This window comes from Gymnoscopelus microlampas (assembly GCF_963454915.1).
Source record: "Gymnoscopelus microlampas genome assembly, chromosome: 1".
Classification (NCBI taxonomy): Eukaryota; Metazoa; Chordata; class Actinopteri; order Myctophiformes; family Myctophidae; genus Gymnoscopelus; species Gymnoscopelus microlampas.
In genome coordinates, this window is record NC_139962.1 from 22,496,090 (window position 1) to 22,512,548 (window position 16,459).

At 41.3% G+C, this 16,459-nt stretch overlaps 1 protein-coding gene across 1 annotated transcript; it reads left to right on the forward strand.

Moving 5' to 3' along the window:
• Positions 1 to 1,370: 1,370 nt before the first annotated feature.
• Positions 1,371 to 7,380, forward strand: LOC311043174 (N-alpha-acetyltransferase 15, NatA auxiliary subunit-like; the record flags this gene model as incomplete). The annotated part of the gene is made up of 5 exons (XM_084054358.1): positions 1,371 to 3,967; positions 5,209 to 5,418; positions 5,545 to 5,725; positions 6,480 to 6,624; positions 7,367 to 7,380. The coding sequence occupies 5 exons, from the start codon at positions 1,371 to 1,373 to the stop codon at positions 7,378 to 7,380; spliced, it is 3,147 nt and encodes a 1,048-aa protein (XP_083910484.1).
• Positions 7,381 to 16,459: the final 9,079 nt, after the last annotated feature.

Genomic DNA, 16,459 nt, shown 5'->3' on the forward strand with positions numbered 1-16,459 from the left:
ATTGTTTATTGTTTAAACCAGTGGTTCTCAAACATTTTCATGTCAAGGAACCCCAAATGCATATGTATTAGTGCACAGACCCCCCATCTGAAATTTGTGTTGTTAAAATGTTTCCAAAATGTTCCCAATGTTGCCCTTTTTTCCCCTCAATATCTTTTTGAAAAAAACGCGTCGCATCGCAAGGCGTGGTGAGCTTGTAGATCAGCTCCTTCAAATAGCTGATATATATAGGTTTAAAGTGGTCTAGTTGCTTCTGTTGGGCTTGTTTTCATAGACCCGTCGCTTATTTCTCTCGCAACACTGGTCAGAGCCTTTACTTCTCCTGATCCATCAGCCTGTGCACCGGCTCCCCAGTTCTCCTGCTGGAGCTCCTCTGTCCTATTTTGAATAGAAGTCACTCTTGCAGGCGAGATTAGAAGTGGTGGAAGTACTCAGATTGTTTTACCTAAGTAAATGTAGCGATACCACAATGTAGGAATACTCTGGTTTCAAGTCAAAATGCCTGGATTCAAAATGTTGCTTGAATAAAGGTACAAGAGTAAAAGCATTACGGTACCAAAGTAAAAGTAGTTATGAATGACCCATTTCACAATTATTAGTAGAAAAATAAAATGATCTACAAGCTTGGCTATGTTTATATTGACGTGCAATACTGTATCCTCAATATTGATGACGTATTGATGACACAACAATGATGACATCAGCCATCTCCAAATATTGGCTTCAGAGATTCCTGAAGACTAGTGCATGATGTGAAATAGGATATCTGTGTATGTAATCTACTAGAAGTTCGGGCCGCTAAGTCGTTCACTTTGCAGTGCCACCTTACAGGCACCTAAAGAGGTGACGTGCATCACCTCTGCAAGCCGTCGAACTGGTGCGATCTGACGGCATCCTAGAATTTATAGGTAGGATGTGATGTCATATACCGTCTCATCGTGATGTCAGATTACGTCACACTGGCGTGATGTCAGATTACGTCACACTGGCTACATACATACATACTGACAACCGACATGGCGCAGGATTCAAATTGTATATATAGATGTATCTGTCTCTCCAAATACGGGGTTTCCAGGCTGACGTCATCAATATGAAGTCACTGCAGTGAATTGGCAGTCGCCCGCCACTGAACGGTCACCCCAAATAAGGAGATCCATGTGTCTCTAGTTGGGAGCGGTTGTTGTTAGGGGTACAGGTAACAAAGAAAAGTCTATATTTGGAAATGCTTGCAATACCTCTCAACCAATCACAATGTGAGGTCAGAACTAAGGCTGACATCACACCGCCAAGCTGACATTATTCAACTTGCTTTGACTATCCTATTAACTTTAGCTCCAAGTTGCTGAGAGAGCTGATCTACAGCAACAATGCAGACCATTACCTTACCGCCTAAAGAGAATGGTCTCTTCAAGAGGGTCCTGCAATGTTATGAACTCAAACAGTACAGAAAAGGACTCAAGTTCTGCAAACAGATCCTCTCCAACCCCAAGTTTTCAGACCATGGAGAAACCCTGGCGATGAAGGGCTTATTTCTGAATCTTCTGGGGAAGAAGGAGGAGGCCTCTGAGCTGGTGAAGAGAGGCCTGAACGCCAGCTGGAGTCACACCTGCTGGCATGTGTACGCCCTGCTCCACCGATCCAACAAGAACTACGATGATGCCATCAAGTGTTACCGCCACGCGCTCAACTGCAAAAAGGACCACCTGCAGTACCTCGGCGATATCTCCGTGCTCCAGATCCGGGTGAGAGACCTGGAGGGTTACAGGGACACACGGTACCGGTTGCTGCAGTTGTGTCCGACCCAGCGAGCCTCCTGGATTGGCTACGCTATCGCCTACCACCTCCTGCAGGACTACAAAACAGCTTCCAAGATCATTGAGGAGTTCAGGAAAACGCAGCAGGTGTCTCCAGACAGGGAGGACTATGGGTACAGTGAACTGCTGCTATACCAGAACCAGGTGCTGAGGGAGGCGGGCCGCAATAAGGAGGCCCTGGAGCATCTTACTAGCTATGAGAATCAGATCTGTGACAAACTGACTTTGGAGGAGGTGCGTGGAGAGCTTCTGTTGAAGCTGGAGCGTCTGGAGGAGGCTACCGAGGTCTACCGCCGCCTACAGGAGAGGAACCCAGAGAACTGGACCCACTACCATGGCCTGGAGAAGGCCTTAAAACCTGGCAGTGTCGAGGAGAGACAGAAGATCTATGAGGATGCCTGGGAGAAGTTTCCAAGGGCTCTGGTTCCTCGTAGGCTGCCACTAAATTTCCTTTCTGGTGAGAAGTTCTGCGAAGTCCTGGACAGGTATCTGAGGATGAACTTCAGTAAAGGCTGTCCACCCGTCTTCACCACCCTCAAGTCACTATACCTTGACAAAGACAAGGTTTCAATACTAGAAGACTTAGTTGTAGGTTATGAAACGTCATTAAAAGGCTGCAGAAGGTACAACCAGAATGACGAGGGTGAGGATGAGGAGCCACCGACCACATTGCTCTGGGTGCAGTACTTCCTGGCGCAGCATTACGACATGATTGGTCAACAGACACTGGCCCTCGAATACATCAATACAGCCATCGAGCACACGCCTACCCTCATAGAGCTATACGTTGTAAAAGCAAAGATATACAAGCGTGCTGGGAACATCAGGGAGGCTGCACAGTGGATGGATGAGGCCCAGTCCCTGGACACTGCTGACAGATTCACCAACTCAAAGTGTGCCAAGTACATGCTGCAAGCCGGAATGATCAAGGAGGCAGAAGACATGTGCTCTAAATTCACCCAGGAGGGGGCATCGGTAGCAGAGCACCTGAACGAGAAACAGTGCATGTGGTTCCAGACTGAGTGTGCGCTAGCCTACAAGTCCGCAAACAGGTTCGGCGAGGCCCTCAAGAAATGCCACGAAATTGAGAGGCATTTTGCGGAAATCACAGATGACCAGCTTGACTTCCATACGCACTGCATGCGGAAGATGACGCTGCGCTCGTTCATAGGTCTCCTGAGGCTGGAGGATGTTCTGCGGGTGCATTCATTCTACTCCAAGGCCGCCCACACCGCCATCAACATCTACCTGAGTCTCCATGACAACCCCCTCACCGACGATAACAAGGAGCTGCAGGCAGACACAGCCAACCTCTCAGCCACACAGTTGAAAAGGCTGCGGCACAAGCAGCGGCGAACCCAGAAGAAGGCCCAGCTGGAGGAAGACAAGAAGAACGCTGAGAAGGAGAAGCAGCTGAAGAACCAGAAGAAGAAGAAGGACGATGACGATGATGAGGAGATCGGAGGCATAAAGGAGGAACTCATTCCTGACAAGCTGGCCAGGGTAGAAAAACCGCTGGAAGAAGCTATCAAGTTCCTGACACCTCTCAAACATCTGGTCAAAGACAAGATAGACACACACCTTCTGGCCTTTGAGATCTACTTGAGGAAAAAGAAGTTCCTGTTGATGCTCCAGTCAGTGAAGAGAGCATTGCCCATAGATCCAGACCACCCATGGCTCCACCAGTGTCTAGTACGCTTCTTCAAAGGAGTGTCGGAGAGCAGGGACCTGCCAGAGGTGGTGGGGACAGTGCTTAAGCAGGAGATTGCGCGGCTGTTCGGAGAAAGCAACGCCAAGAGTTTCAACCAGGCCTTCCTCACTAAGCACCGTGACTCTATACCACACAGACTGGCTGCTGCAAAGATGATGCTGTATCTGGATCCATCAATGAAAACGAAGGCTGTGGAACTGGCCACAGCGCTAGATGAGTCGCTCAACAATAGAACCATACAAATCTGCACAGACGTCCTGGAGAGTCTTGGTAACGGTGTGCTGGGCAACTGTAAGGAGCGGGCGGAGGCGTACCGTGCAGGGTGTCACAAGCTTTATCCTTATGCATTAGCTTTCATGCCTCCTGGATATGAGGAAAACACAAAAAAGATTGGTAATGGAGACGTCTCTGTTGAGATTGACGTGCTAGCCAATGAGACGTGAGGTGCAAAGGTAACTGCAGGCCGGTGAAACTGAAACAGGCCGAGCACAGAACCTTGGGAAATGTCCGGTAGTCATTTTGCAGAATCGAGAATCAAGAAGGGTTTAATTTGTCACTTACTCATACAGGTGAAGCAGCAAAATGTTGGTGGGACATGTTCTGCAAAATTGTGCTAACGTAAGAACTCAACGCTAGCAACACAACATAATTGTAATAAAAATAAGAATACAAATAGTGCAGTATATTATAGAGTAATAACACTGGATGAGATGTAAGGAAAAGTTGGACAGGTAGGACGGCATTATGATAAAATGCAGTTCTACCTGGACAGTTATCATAGACATAATATATTGTATTTTTATTTATTTTGCAAAAGTGTCAAAAGTTTGCAAAAGAAGCAGAAGGCACAAATGCATATATACATGGGGAAAAAAGTCACTTGTCTATTGCTATGCTTACTTGCTATGTACATGTGCAAGTAACATTTTGAGCAGCTGCTCAGGGTTCTTTATTTAGCTATTTTTGTTCTTTTGTTTTTTGATCAGGAGGGGCAAGTAAGACCTCTGCCCTCTGTAAGACCAAGCTCTGAGCTTGTAGATCTATTTTTAAATAGCCGATGTACATGGTTAATTGTGTCTGTATAATACATAAAGCAAAGACACAGCACAAATAAATAGGGTCATTGCCCATGATGATACAATGATGCAGGGGATTAATACAATCTCTAACATCACCCTGATGATTCATTTAATTGTAAATCAATTAATTGGCATACTAGGATAAAAAGATGATTCAAAGACACATCGAGCCATTAAACTGCTATTTTTGTACTAACAATAAGTTGTGCTGCATGCCAGTAGTAGGCCTAATGAAACTTGAATGGCCAGGACATTTCCAGGTAAAGGCTGCAACTATTTATCGACTCTAGTTATTTTTCATTACTTTTTTCGAATAAATGTGTGTTTTCTTTGATTATAAAATAAATAAGTAACTATTTATACATACGGTATATACAGTACTGTGTATATAAATAAATCGACACGAAAAGATTCAAATGGAACGGACTGATTAACCACTTTAAGACAAAGAAGAAATAGCAAAAATCAGCAGCTCTACAAGCTCACAACACGTCGCATCGCGACGCGTTGTCAGCTTGTAGGTCGTCTGTTTTTTGCTATTTGTTTTACAAAACATTTTAATCGATTTGGTTGAATAACTGTCTCACCCCTTACTTTCCAGGGTCCACCTGGTGGTCAACTATGACTTCCCAGAATCAGTGACGGACTACATCCACAGGGTGGAGCGCGGAGGACGGGGAGGGGCTCAGCTTCATCACTCATCCCTGGGATGTGGAGCTGGTGCAGAAGATAGAGACCTGAGACCTCTGCCAGGAGGAGAACCAGCCTACCGGGGATGGAGTCTGACATCCATGAACCTAAACCCAAACTAGTAGAGTCTGCTATCCATGTACCATAACCCCAAAATCTGCAAATAATGTACTGTACATATATTATGCAATACAATTACTAAATTATATTTATTATGTTTAAATGTGATCTTTCTCACTTTGTCCAGTATGTCTGTCGTCCTACATGGGTCTTCACTGTGGCAGAACAGACTGAGCTCCTTTAGCCTTGTTCTCACAACAGGAAACAGTGTCCAAACCACAGGTGCCCACATCCTTCTTCCTTGTGTTATCATCGTGTCCTGCTCAGTAGCGTACACCCTCGTCTCAGGGCCCACATCCTGCCTGCTGGTATCTGTGCTACAGTAAAAACACTAGTGCTGCTTGCATTGTTTTATAGATATTTAGTATGGTATCAAATTACTTGATGGTCATTGTATAGTAATACAAAACATACTGTATGTGACCTTATTTTACTTACAATTCCATACAGTGTATGTCATTGTGTATCCATTGATCTGCACAGGGAGTAGGCCTAGATCTCCTAGTCCATTGATTCTCAACCCTTTTCATATCTCTGGGACCCCAGTCTACACAGTGAAATCCTCAATGCTAATTTAAATCTGAGTGTACAAATGGAACCAAATGGACCCGTAGGCGGATCTAGATTGTCATAGGCCTGAAAATCTAGATTTGGCTCAGGTTGTCACCCATTACCTTCTAGATCTCTCATTGGTCTGAACTTAGACTGAAGTGGTTTCACGAAAACAAGATGGAGTCTAATAACGTCATGGCTTCATGTGTATCTCACACTTCATGTGGTCAGTCTACGACAGGTTCTCAAACTCTTTATTTTCAAGGACCCCTATACATTTGTACACTCGTGTTATAGACCTGTAAGGGTCCATTTGGAACCCCCTCAAGTAACCCTTCATTGTACTACAGAAATAGCACAAATCACAGAAGTACAAGTGCATAACGTGACATATCGTGGCGAAACAACTCCCATCCCCCCCATCGATTATTAATGATATATTATTTGTATTGATTATGCCTTATTTGTTGTAGTGGATTAAATGTATGAATTGTTGATCAAACTCTACAGGTGACAGACCTGGGCAGCATGGTGACTGTGAAGAGCAAGGGTCTACACTTCCTCATGCCCCACGTGAAGCACACCTTCCTGAAGGTCAGAGGAGCTGACAAGGTGCTGGAGCTCCACCGGATCCTGAAGGTCATGCAGCCAGGAGGTAGGACTGTCACAAATATTAACTCGTCGTTTCCATTCGTCTGTATAAAAACAGCTGCATGAAATGAACAGAGATGAAAATAACAGATCTACAAGCTCACAACGTTGTGAGCAGTTATGCTTTTGTGAACATGTCTTCCATTCTATTTCACTGTTTGCAAGATCTGATACTCTGATTATTTTAAAGATAATTTACAATCTAGGTATTTAGCTGACGCTCTTAATCCAAAGCGATTTACAGACTAGTAAACAAGATAAACACAAAGTAATACATCAAATGCATAGAGTGTAGTGCCTAACTACAAGAAACCAAGAACCTATCATCATTCTAAACATAATATCAATAAATAATCTGTACATTGAAACTATAGAAACTATAGGATGCCAGGTCAACAAATTAACCTGGCATCTGTCTACATAACATGCTATCTAAAATACATTTTAACCTTTCAATTTGCATAAGACTGCATGGTCATCAAGGTTAGGTCATGTGCTACGGGCTAAGGTGGAGTCTGGAGATAGGTGAGTCTTCAGCTTACGGCGGAAGATTGGGAGTGAGTCTACAGTTCTAACTGCAATGGGGAGTTTGTTCCACAGTTTGGGAGCCAGAAGGGAAAAGAGTCTTTTCTTTAATGAAGTGAATTTAATGATGCGAGTTTCTGTCAAGGTGAAGATCACCAACATAACCTTTGTTCACAAATAGATAATCATGTGTATGATTTTTATCTTATTGTCCATATAAGTAAAGACAAAATAGATTACATTTTTGTAAAGGTAACCCCCATTTATGGTTAAGGTTGAACTCAAAATGTTAAGAAAATAAATAGATACAATGCAAATCCCACACATTTAGATGTCCTTTAATGATGCCAAATACGCTTTATTTGATTAATTAGTCAGTACACAAATATTTTTTTATTCGACAATTAGTCATCCAATACCTTGACACAATTGATGCCAATTGTTGAGATGCAAAAGTGAGCATATACACACCAGTCTTTGGCACAATCTATTCTAAACAAGCATGCTGCCTCAAGTGGAGATACTCATCATCATCAGTGCATTTCTTCCCATGGAATATTGAAAATACAGTTGACACTTATGGAAGTTATGAAGGCCCATTATAGCACAATACATGCTCCTTACCACATCCAAACTGTTTTTGGAGCAAGGGAGGTGAGATCTGATATATTTTAACATCATTCAGAACTTCTGAAAGCCTTTATTTAAGTGACACGTCAGCTTGTAGATCAGCTATTTTCAGCAAAGAGATGGAAACAAGAGCTGATCCTGGTCAACTAAGCATTAGATTACTAATTAAATAGGGTTTAAGTGGTTAAAGCAAAATAAATAACCACGTTGCTAAGCCATAATAGTTGGTGTTTAGTATTAATGTGATAATGGATACAACATTTTTTTGTTGTTGTTTTTGTTTTCAGTTTCTCAACTAATTAGTACTGTTTGACTTAAATAGTCAAAGCAGATCACTAAGCTACAGTTTCATCAATGAAGCTAAGATGAATATATCTTCACAGATCCAAGCTCTTTTATCTGCCACCCAAGTAGTTGTCTTCAGAGTTAACAGATATTTACTCTACAAAAACAACAGTAGTTCACCCAAAAACATGATTTATTTTCTATCAATTACACTCCCCATGAAGCCTTGAATTCATGGACACGTTTTTATTTATTTTTTCATATTCCTGAGCCAATAATTTGATGACCAGCAGAGTCTTCAGTAGGAGGCTCGATTCTCCTATTGGTTCAATCAAATTATTGGTTTAGGAATGCAATAAAAATAAAAACAAAACTCCATGAATTCCAGGCGTCATGGGGCGTATAATTGATAGATAATACGTTTTTTTGGGGTAAACAACTCCTTTAAGCTACTGTGAATTAATAACCACCCTAGTGGTGGTTTGTATTAACGTGATTATGGATACACCCGTTTGTACAATTAAACTGTTTTCCTCAGTTTCAATACTAATTACGACTGTTTAACTTGCAGAACACTAATTAAGCTGCGGTTTCATCAATGAGATTAAGATACATACATCTTCTCACAGATCCATCGTCTCTTTACTGAACATAACGCATTATACCAATCATTGTGCCGGCGGGAGTAGTAGGCACAGTCCATGTCTTCAAGGTTATAAGGATATCCACTGGCCCATTTCCTGCGGAATAAACATGATGAATTTTAATCACATCCACTCAGTCACTCGCATTCAGTGACTTCGATAGAATTACAATATAAAAACTAATACAATGTCTCACTGTATTGTCACTGGAGTTCCGTCCACCCACGTCCATTTTCCTGCGGTTCGTTTTAGACCAATCCAAGGTGCTCCATTGCTGATCAATCCATTGACGAATCCCTGATAATATGTGGATAATTGAACAATAATTATTTTCTCTAATACATTCAGGATTTCACTGTAACCACAGAATTACACGCACGCACGCACGCACGCACGCACGCACGCACGCACGCACGCACGCACGCACACACACACACACACACACACACACACACACACACACACACACACACACACACACACACACACACACACACACACACACACACACACACACACACACACTAACCTGCACTTCCCAACTGTTAATGATCACCAGATCAGCCCCAGTCTTCTGACATTCTTCTCTGCTTTCATACCAGGTTTTCCATTCAGTAGAATGAGTACCGGTAGATCCATAATAACAGCTAAATCCAAACTTCTTCCATCCACTGGGACACGACTTGACTAAACATCAAACAGGAGTTTTACTGATAGATTTTCAATGAAGTGATCATTCTAATAGTAGTCAATACTTGTTTGTTTTCTTTGATTGATCTCTCTTCCCCCTTGCCTCCCCTCCCCTCTTCTTCCCTTTTCTTTTTTTTTATGGAAAAAACAAAGTGATAGAACTTTTTCACAAAAACTAATTTCACCCACTTTTTTACTCCTGTAAACCTGTGATGTGACAATAAACCTGATTCTGATTCTAATACAAAACCTAAGTAAGAAATGATTTGAGTAATGTTATCAGAATTATAGACTATATATCTGACTGAGGAAAATAAAACATTTCGTGTTTATTCTTTGTTTGTACCACTACATGCTTGACAATAATTAAGATATCCATAACAATACACAAATTAATATTCATTCAGAAAAGGATTATACCCTCTCTCACCTGCTGTCTTTCTCTTAAGCTGGTTTAATTCACTTTGCAATTGGTCTTTCTCCAGGGTCAGGTTGTAGTATTTGGTGTCAAGCTGGTCTTTCTCCAGGGTCAGGTTATGACAGTTGTTCTGGTTATTGTCTGAATGATCTGTAAAGGACCAACAGGTGATGATAAACACAGTTGTTGTTACTGTTCATGATGAGGTGAAGCATCTGTGTGGATGCAAACAACAATAAACTACTGTAGAGGGAGAATTATTTGCCTCAATGGTCTGCTGGGAGGGGGGGCACATAGGCCATTAACACATTGAACAAGATGGTGAGGAAGGCTGTAATTCTAAAAACTATACAATCAGCCTACGTTTTCACCCCCCCCCCTTTCAGTCTTCAATTTTTATCATATTTGTTTAAACTAATTTTCTTAGCTGTGTCTCTGTATCTAGACCTTTGATGTGTAGCTGATATGATATACACCTTGAATATAAAGGTGTATCTATCTCTATAACGCCAAATGTATCATATATGATACACACAACTAATTATTTTGTAATAAATCAGTGTAATCAATGCTTGGACCAAGAACCTGTTGTATCATATCTGACACATGCCCACTTCCCCCTGGACCATACCATTTGCACTGCAGGTATTTACAGAGCCTCAGGTGGTCTGACCCAAAATGGCTGCCATCAACTAAACAGGAGAGGTTGATGCACTATTACAAACAATTATTTTTCAAGCAGTTCTGGTAAGTTTTCCTAGTATATATTTACTGATATTTTGAAATAAGTGTTGGATAACTTGAATGCAGTTATGAGCTCTCAAAATGTAGCATTTGAGTTTGTTTTTTTACGATGTCAAAGTGTTTGTATCATATTCGATACTTTTGATACTTATTTGATACTACAAGTCTAAAATAAATGTTAAAGTTGTTAAAACCGACTTGAAATACCCCTTGTAATACCCCTTGTATCAAATATGATACAACAAATAAATTATACAAAGGAATGTTAAAAAACATAAAACAAAATAAATAATGTTTTAAGACCCAATAAAGTGTCCCTTTTCAAAATTTTGGAATGTTCTGACCTTTCCTTCATAGTTCAGGCTTTACAGGGTTAAACATAAAATTCACACAAAGGTGTGGCTTTTTCCCCTGCTCATAGCATTTATTAGTAGCTCTGTATAAGAGCTTCTGCTAAATGGCTGAATATTAAATTGTAAGTTGGTTAATGCTGTGGTGGCCTTTGTAGTTCCAACAGATAGATAAATGTCAATAAATTCAATCTCTCCATACTCACGTTGCACAGCCTGGCCAATGATGCCACCCAGCAGTATAAGACACATCATCCCCAGACACACTGCAACCACTTTGAGAGGACTCACTGTTTTAGAACTCTGTCCTGTAACACAAAGTACATCAAAAACATGTTTGTACGTCTACAAACATGGGGTCAAATTTGTTCTACTGCTATGCCACCAAAATGTGGAATGCCCCCCCAACAAACATCAATAAGTGTAACTCCTTACCCTCCTTCAAAATCCCCATAAAAGAGCACCTGTCTGCCATTTGTAACTAGCCCTAGGATAATCTTCTAAATTGATGCCCAGAAATGACCCCCCCAAATGTTAGATTGGTGGGGTGGGTGGGAGAGGGTGAGCAAGATATCTATGTATTGTATGTACTAGTTTATTATAGTTATTATTATCATACTCCTATTACAGAGAAGATTTCATACCCCCCACTTTTTGCACAAAAATTTTTTTTTTTGATAATAAATCGGTAAAATCAGGCAAAAATAAGAATTAAATAACATAACCCTAACCCGAATCCTAACCCTAAAACCGAAATAAAGTAACCAAAAACTGGAAAAAAACGAACCCAATCCGCCCAGAACCGCGAAAAAAATTTGCGTACGCGCGTGAGGGGTTCATCTGTCCCTCATTGGCCCTGTTTGGATCTGGTCACCCAGAGACAATGGAGCGCATAGCAGAAGCAGTCCGCGCCGGTGAAACATGATCTCTCGCTGCCTTGCCAAACCTGCGCAGTGCGCAGTTTGTGACAAACTTTAGACAAACTTACAAACAAACAAACAAACAAATGACTCAAATTACTCGCGCATGCGCCTGCATCCCAATTGCATATATAGATGTACGTATCTATCTGTTGTTGATGTTGTTATGGGACCCCCTCAATAATCAGATGCTGCATCTCAAGGGGCTATCCCTTCAATAAAAATCAGAAATACACTGACAGAGAAAAGTCTTAAAGCCACAGCCACACCCAACCGGATACAAATAATTTCTCTAATAACATTCTCTCTAAAAGATACTTTTACACTTCAAAGAAAGTGATTGTGAAGGATATATACTTTATTAAGATTTGTACTGCAAAAGAATTAAGAATTCAATCTGAATATTTTTCCGAAGGGAAGACAATGTCTTGTTTTTGTACTTTTTCATTAGTACGTTGTCCAACTCACCCTGAGTGTGTCTTCCTGCTGTGGGGTCCCTCATGTCCTCCTGTGGTCCAGAGAGGATGCCGTCCACACTCTCATAGATGTCCACCACTCTGTCCTCCCTCTCTCCTCTCTCCTCCAACTGTACACTGTCCTCAGCGTCCTCACCTCTCTGTCCTCTGTGTCCATCTCTCTTTCTCACCTTCTTTGTCAAGTCTGGAATGGCATAAATATCTGTAGCCATCTCACAAGGATGAGAGGCTTCTAGTGACTACAAACTAACTATGTTGTATATTCCTCTCATGTATTGATTATCTATATCTAAATACTTTACATCATTACTAGATAAATAGCCTACTAAGATACTTCAGTAAAATGTGACCATGTCTGTCTGTGGCTGGTTGTTACAATAGTGATATTGACAATAAGGAAGTGTAAGTGCAGTAAGTAAAACGGAAAACCACAAACACCTACACCCAGCCAGCCTGCCCGCCTGCCAGACAGCCGCACGCACGCACGCACGCACGCACGCAAGCACGGAATGTATAGCACTGCATCTTCAAACATTCTTCAAATCAGAACTTCTTGGGTCATTTTCATTTTGATGAAATTTGAGCCCAAATTACATACAAGTAGCCTATCTGACTAAAAAACATACCAGACTTTTTTTCATTTATAGCAGGGGATAAAAGCAGTATACAAATGTTTCAGCCAACAGCCTGGTCTCGACTGCAAGTAACGACCACACCACGAAAACGTGCATAGATTAAGTTAGGTTGCAAAATACACATTCAACAAAGCTTCATTAGGACATATTTCATATTTGTATTCTTCTCACAGGTGGTAAAAGTACCTGCCCACCATAAACACTTATTGACCGTGTTCGGGGGCATCTTCCTTGTTAAGCATAGTGATTAAGGAGCAAAGTGAAAGCAGTTTATTTATTGTAAAGTGATACAGTATGTTACTGCAGCTCCACACAGAGATCACACATCAAACATCAGGGACATTGTTGGACAGGGTTGTTATTATGACCATAAAGTAGTGTGTCCAATTTAGTGTGCCATTTGCTTCAAGTAACTTTACTGGCATTGTCAACAGGCAGTGGTGGACAGTAACTGAGTAAATGTACTTGAGTACTGTACTTAAGTACATATTTTGAGTGTTTGTACTTTACTTGAGTTAGAGTTTATGTGAGTAAATTATATATTTTTTACTTTTAGATTGTCCGTTCTTTTTTAGTTTTTTTCCCCTTCTTCCCTAAAATGCAATTGACCACATGCTGTGTTCTTCAAAGAAGGAAACCTATCACAGTACACACTATCCACTGGGATCTACATCATGGGTATTCAACAGGGGGTCCGTGACCCCTAGGCGGTCCTCGGAGTCACTGCAGGGGGGCCACCCATTTTTGTCTCCGCCAGGCCGAAGGCATGGTGGAGAGTATGTTTTCGTTCCTGTCCCGCTGTGTGTGTGTGTCCCCCCTAGCCAAGCTAACATTGGTCAAGCTTCACGTGACACGTGACAATATGTTGAAAGGGTGTGCTTTGATTGGCTAGCGAGACGCATGAGGTGTGTCACTTCGAAACATTGTTTACATGTTTCGAAGTGACATCAGTGCCATCAGCCAAGCTAACATTTAGTCAGGGGATATTAGCAGAAAAAGTTCCAATCTTGGAATAAATTCCTTACCAAAAATCCTCACCAATGTGTTTGTAAAGGCGTCTAGTAACACATCTCACAAAGACGGAAATGCAGTTTCCCTAATTCCCAGTTTCCCCACACCTATCCATCAGCCAAGCTAACATTGGTCAAGTGACACGTGTCAATATGTAATATTGACAGGATTAATGGAGAGTATCTCTTCCTCTCCGTCCGTCTCTATGTGTCCGTCTGAGAACACCCAACATTGGTCAAGCTGCATGTGACATCACATGCACGACCTCGGAGCACAGGTCTCCGCCAGCGGACCTGTGCTATTTTAACCAAAGGAAATCACTTACCCTATCTTTAATCACCTTTAACACCTATCCATCAGCCAAGCTAACATTGGTCAAGTGACACGTGACAATATGTAATATTGACAGGATTAATGGAGAGTATCTTTTCCTCTCCGTCCGTCTCTATGTGTCCGTCTGAGAACACCCAAAATTGGTCAAGCTGCATGTGACATCACAATATGTTATATAAATAGGTAAGACAGGATCAATCAGGAACAGTACTTTCCAATACAAATTACCCGACCGTGCGTGTGTGTCCGTCTGAGAACACCTAACATTGGTCAAGACCTGCCAGTGGCTGGCAGGTCTATATTACATATTCTGATGTAATATAAATAGCTTAGACAGGATCAATCAGGAACAGTACTTTCCAGTACAAACTGAGATCACAGCTGAGATCACACAATGCAACTAACTCCCAGTACGCGAACTGAAGAAGCAGCAAATCATCGTCTGAAGCTTGGTGTAGTAATAATGACTGTTCGATGGTTGATTTGATTGTGGTTGCTTACCACCTCTGTATCTTATTACTTATTGCTATAATAATAATATAATTGCTATGATATAGTAACATGTTCTATCTTTGGTAAGAATTAGAACATTTCTAGAAAACTATGGTTAAAGATAGGGTAAGTGATTTCCTTTGGTTAAAATAGCACGGGTCCGCTGGCGGAGACCTAGTTTTTTACTGATACTTTTTTGTTTTGTTTTGAATGTCTGAAAATATGCACGAATCCAAGTAACATACTATTAGCAAATGTAAATTGTAAGAAAGACTACCCAACTATACCCCCAACCTCCACTGTGTGGAGGACAGTAGCAATTTAGGCAATAGATAAGTTAAACAATATAGACCCAGTCTAGTAAAAGTATACATATACTTCATATAATTACTAATATGAATGATAATGATTCATAGATAAGCCCTAATAAAAAGCCTGTCAACAGAACCTACTGTAGCAAGTTCACACTTTTGAGTTACTTGCAGCTATAATGTAAACCACACTTCACACCCACATATGTCTGAGAAAAGTTTAGCCTACATTTCCTTCTTCTGCAGCGTGTTTTTAAAAGTGTTGCATAGTGAGTGCTGACAACTTAATTTGCTATTTTCGTCCCTTTTATACTTTGGTTTAACAAGATACATGGAAACTGCCATGCTCAACTAAACGTTGTCAGACTTGTCAGGATGAGAAAACAAAGCGACCTAGCTTACATTGCATTGAATGAGAGCAGGGTGGAAAGCAACTGTGGTTCAGCAAGACCGATATTTAGATAAGAGAAAGGCAATTTCTCCTATGAAAGCAAATAGGCAGGTGCTCGAGCACTGGTTGGCTCCTATGTGTGCACCTGATGGAGCCACTGCATGCTACACAGGGCACAGGTTAAACTGCATGCTACACAGGTCACAGGTTAAACTGCATGCTACACAGGCACTAGGGAGTCACCATAACGTTGACAAAGAAATTAGCGCTGTATTGTCAGATGTCATGAAAGCTGTGAAGAACACACTGCTCTACTTCACCATTCGGAGGTTCGAGGGATATCACACACGACAGTGTCCTTCTCACGCATGGTGACGTTATGTGTCTAGTTAGGAGTTTTTACTTCTCCAAAACTGCACAGAGCTGGCTGACAATTTCAATGACGATGTCTGGGTTGTGAGCTGAACAGACTTTTAAAGTTCTATGCAAGGCCACAATGCCAAGCCATTCACATTTCTGTATGACAGAATGGAAAGCATTCTAAAAAATAAGAATATACAGTAAGGGGTCCTTGCTTCATCTCTCTATCAGCTAAGGGGTCCTTGGCCCGAAAAACGTTGAAGACTCCGGATCTATAAAAGCGGAAATACGTCACCCAGGCGCGCAAATGTATCCATATATCCACCACTCTTTTGAGTTCTTGTTTCAACTCAAAACAAAACACGGTAATAGCGGCAGCAGAAGAAGAACGAGCTGAGTCTGATCAGCATTTGAATCAGACTCAGCTCGTTATATATATATATAAAACAAATGTACATCTACTTTTACTTGAACTTGTACTTGCACTTAAGTATTTTTAAAAGCATGTACTTTTGAATACTTAAGTATATTTAAAATGTACTTGTAGTGGAGTAAATTTGACCATTTTACTCAAGTACTGGGGTTGAGTACTTCGTCCACCACTGTCAACAGGTGTACTACTGT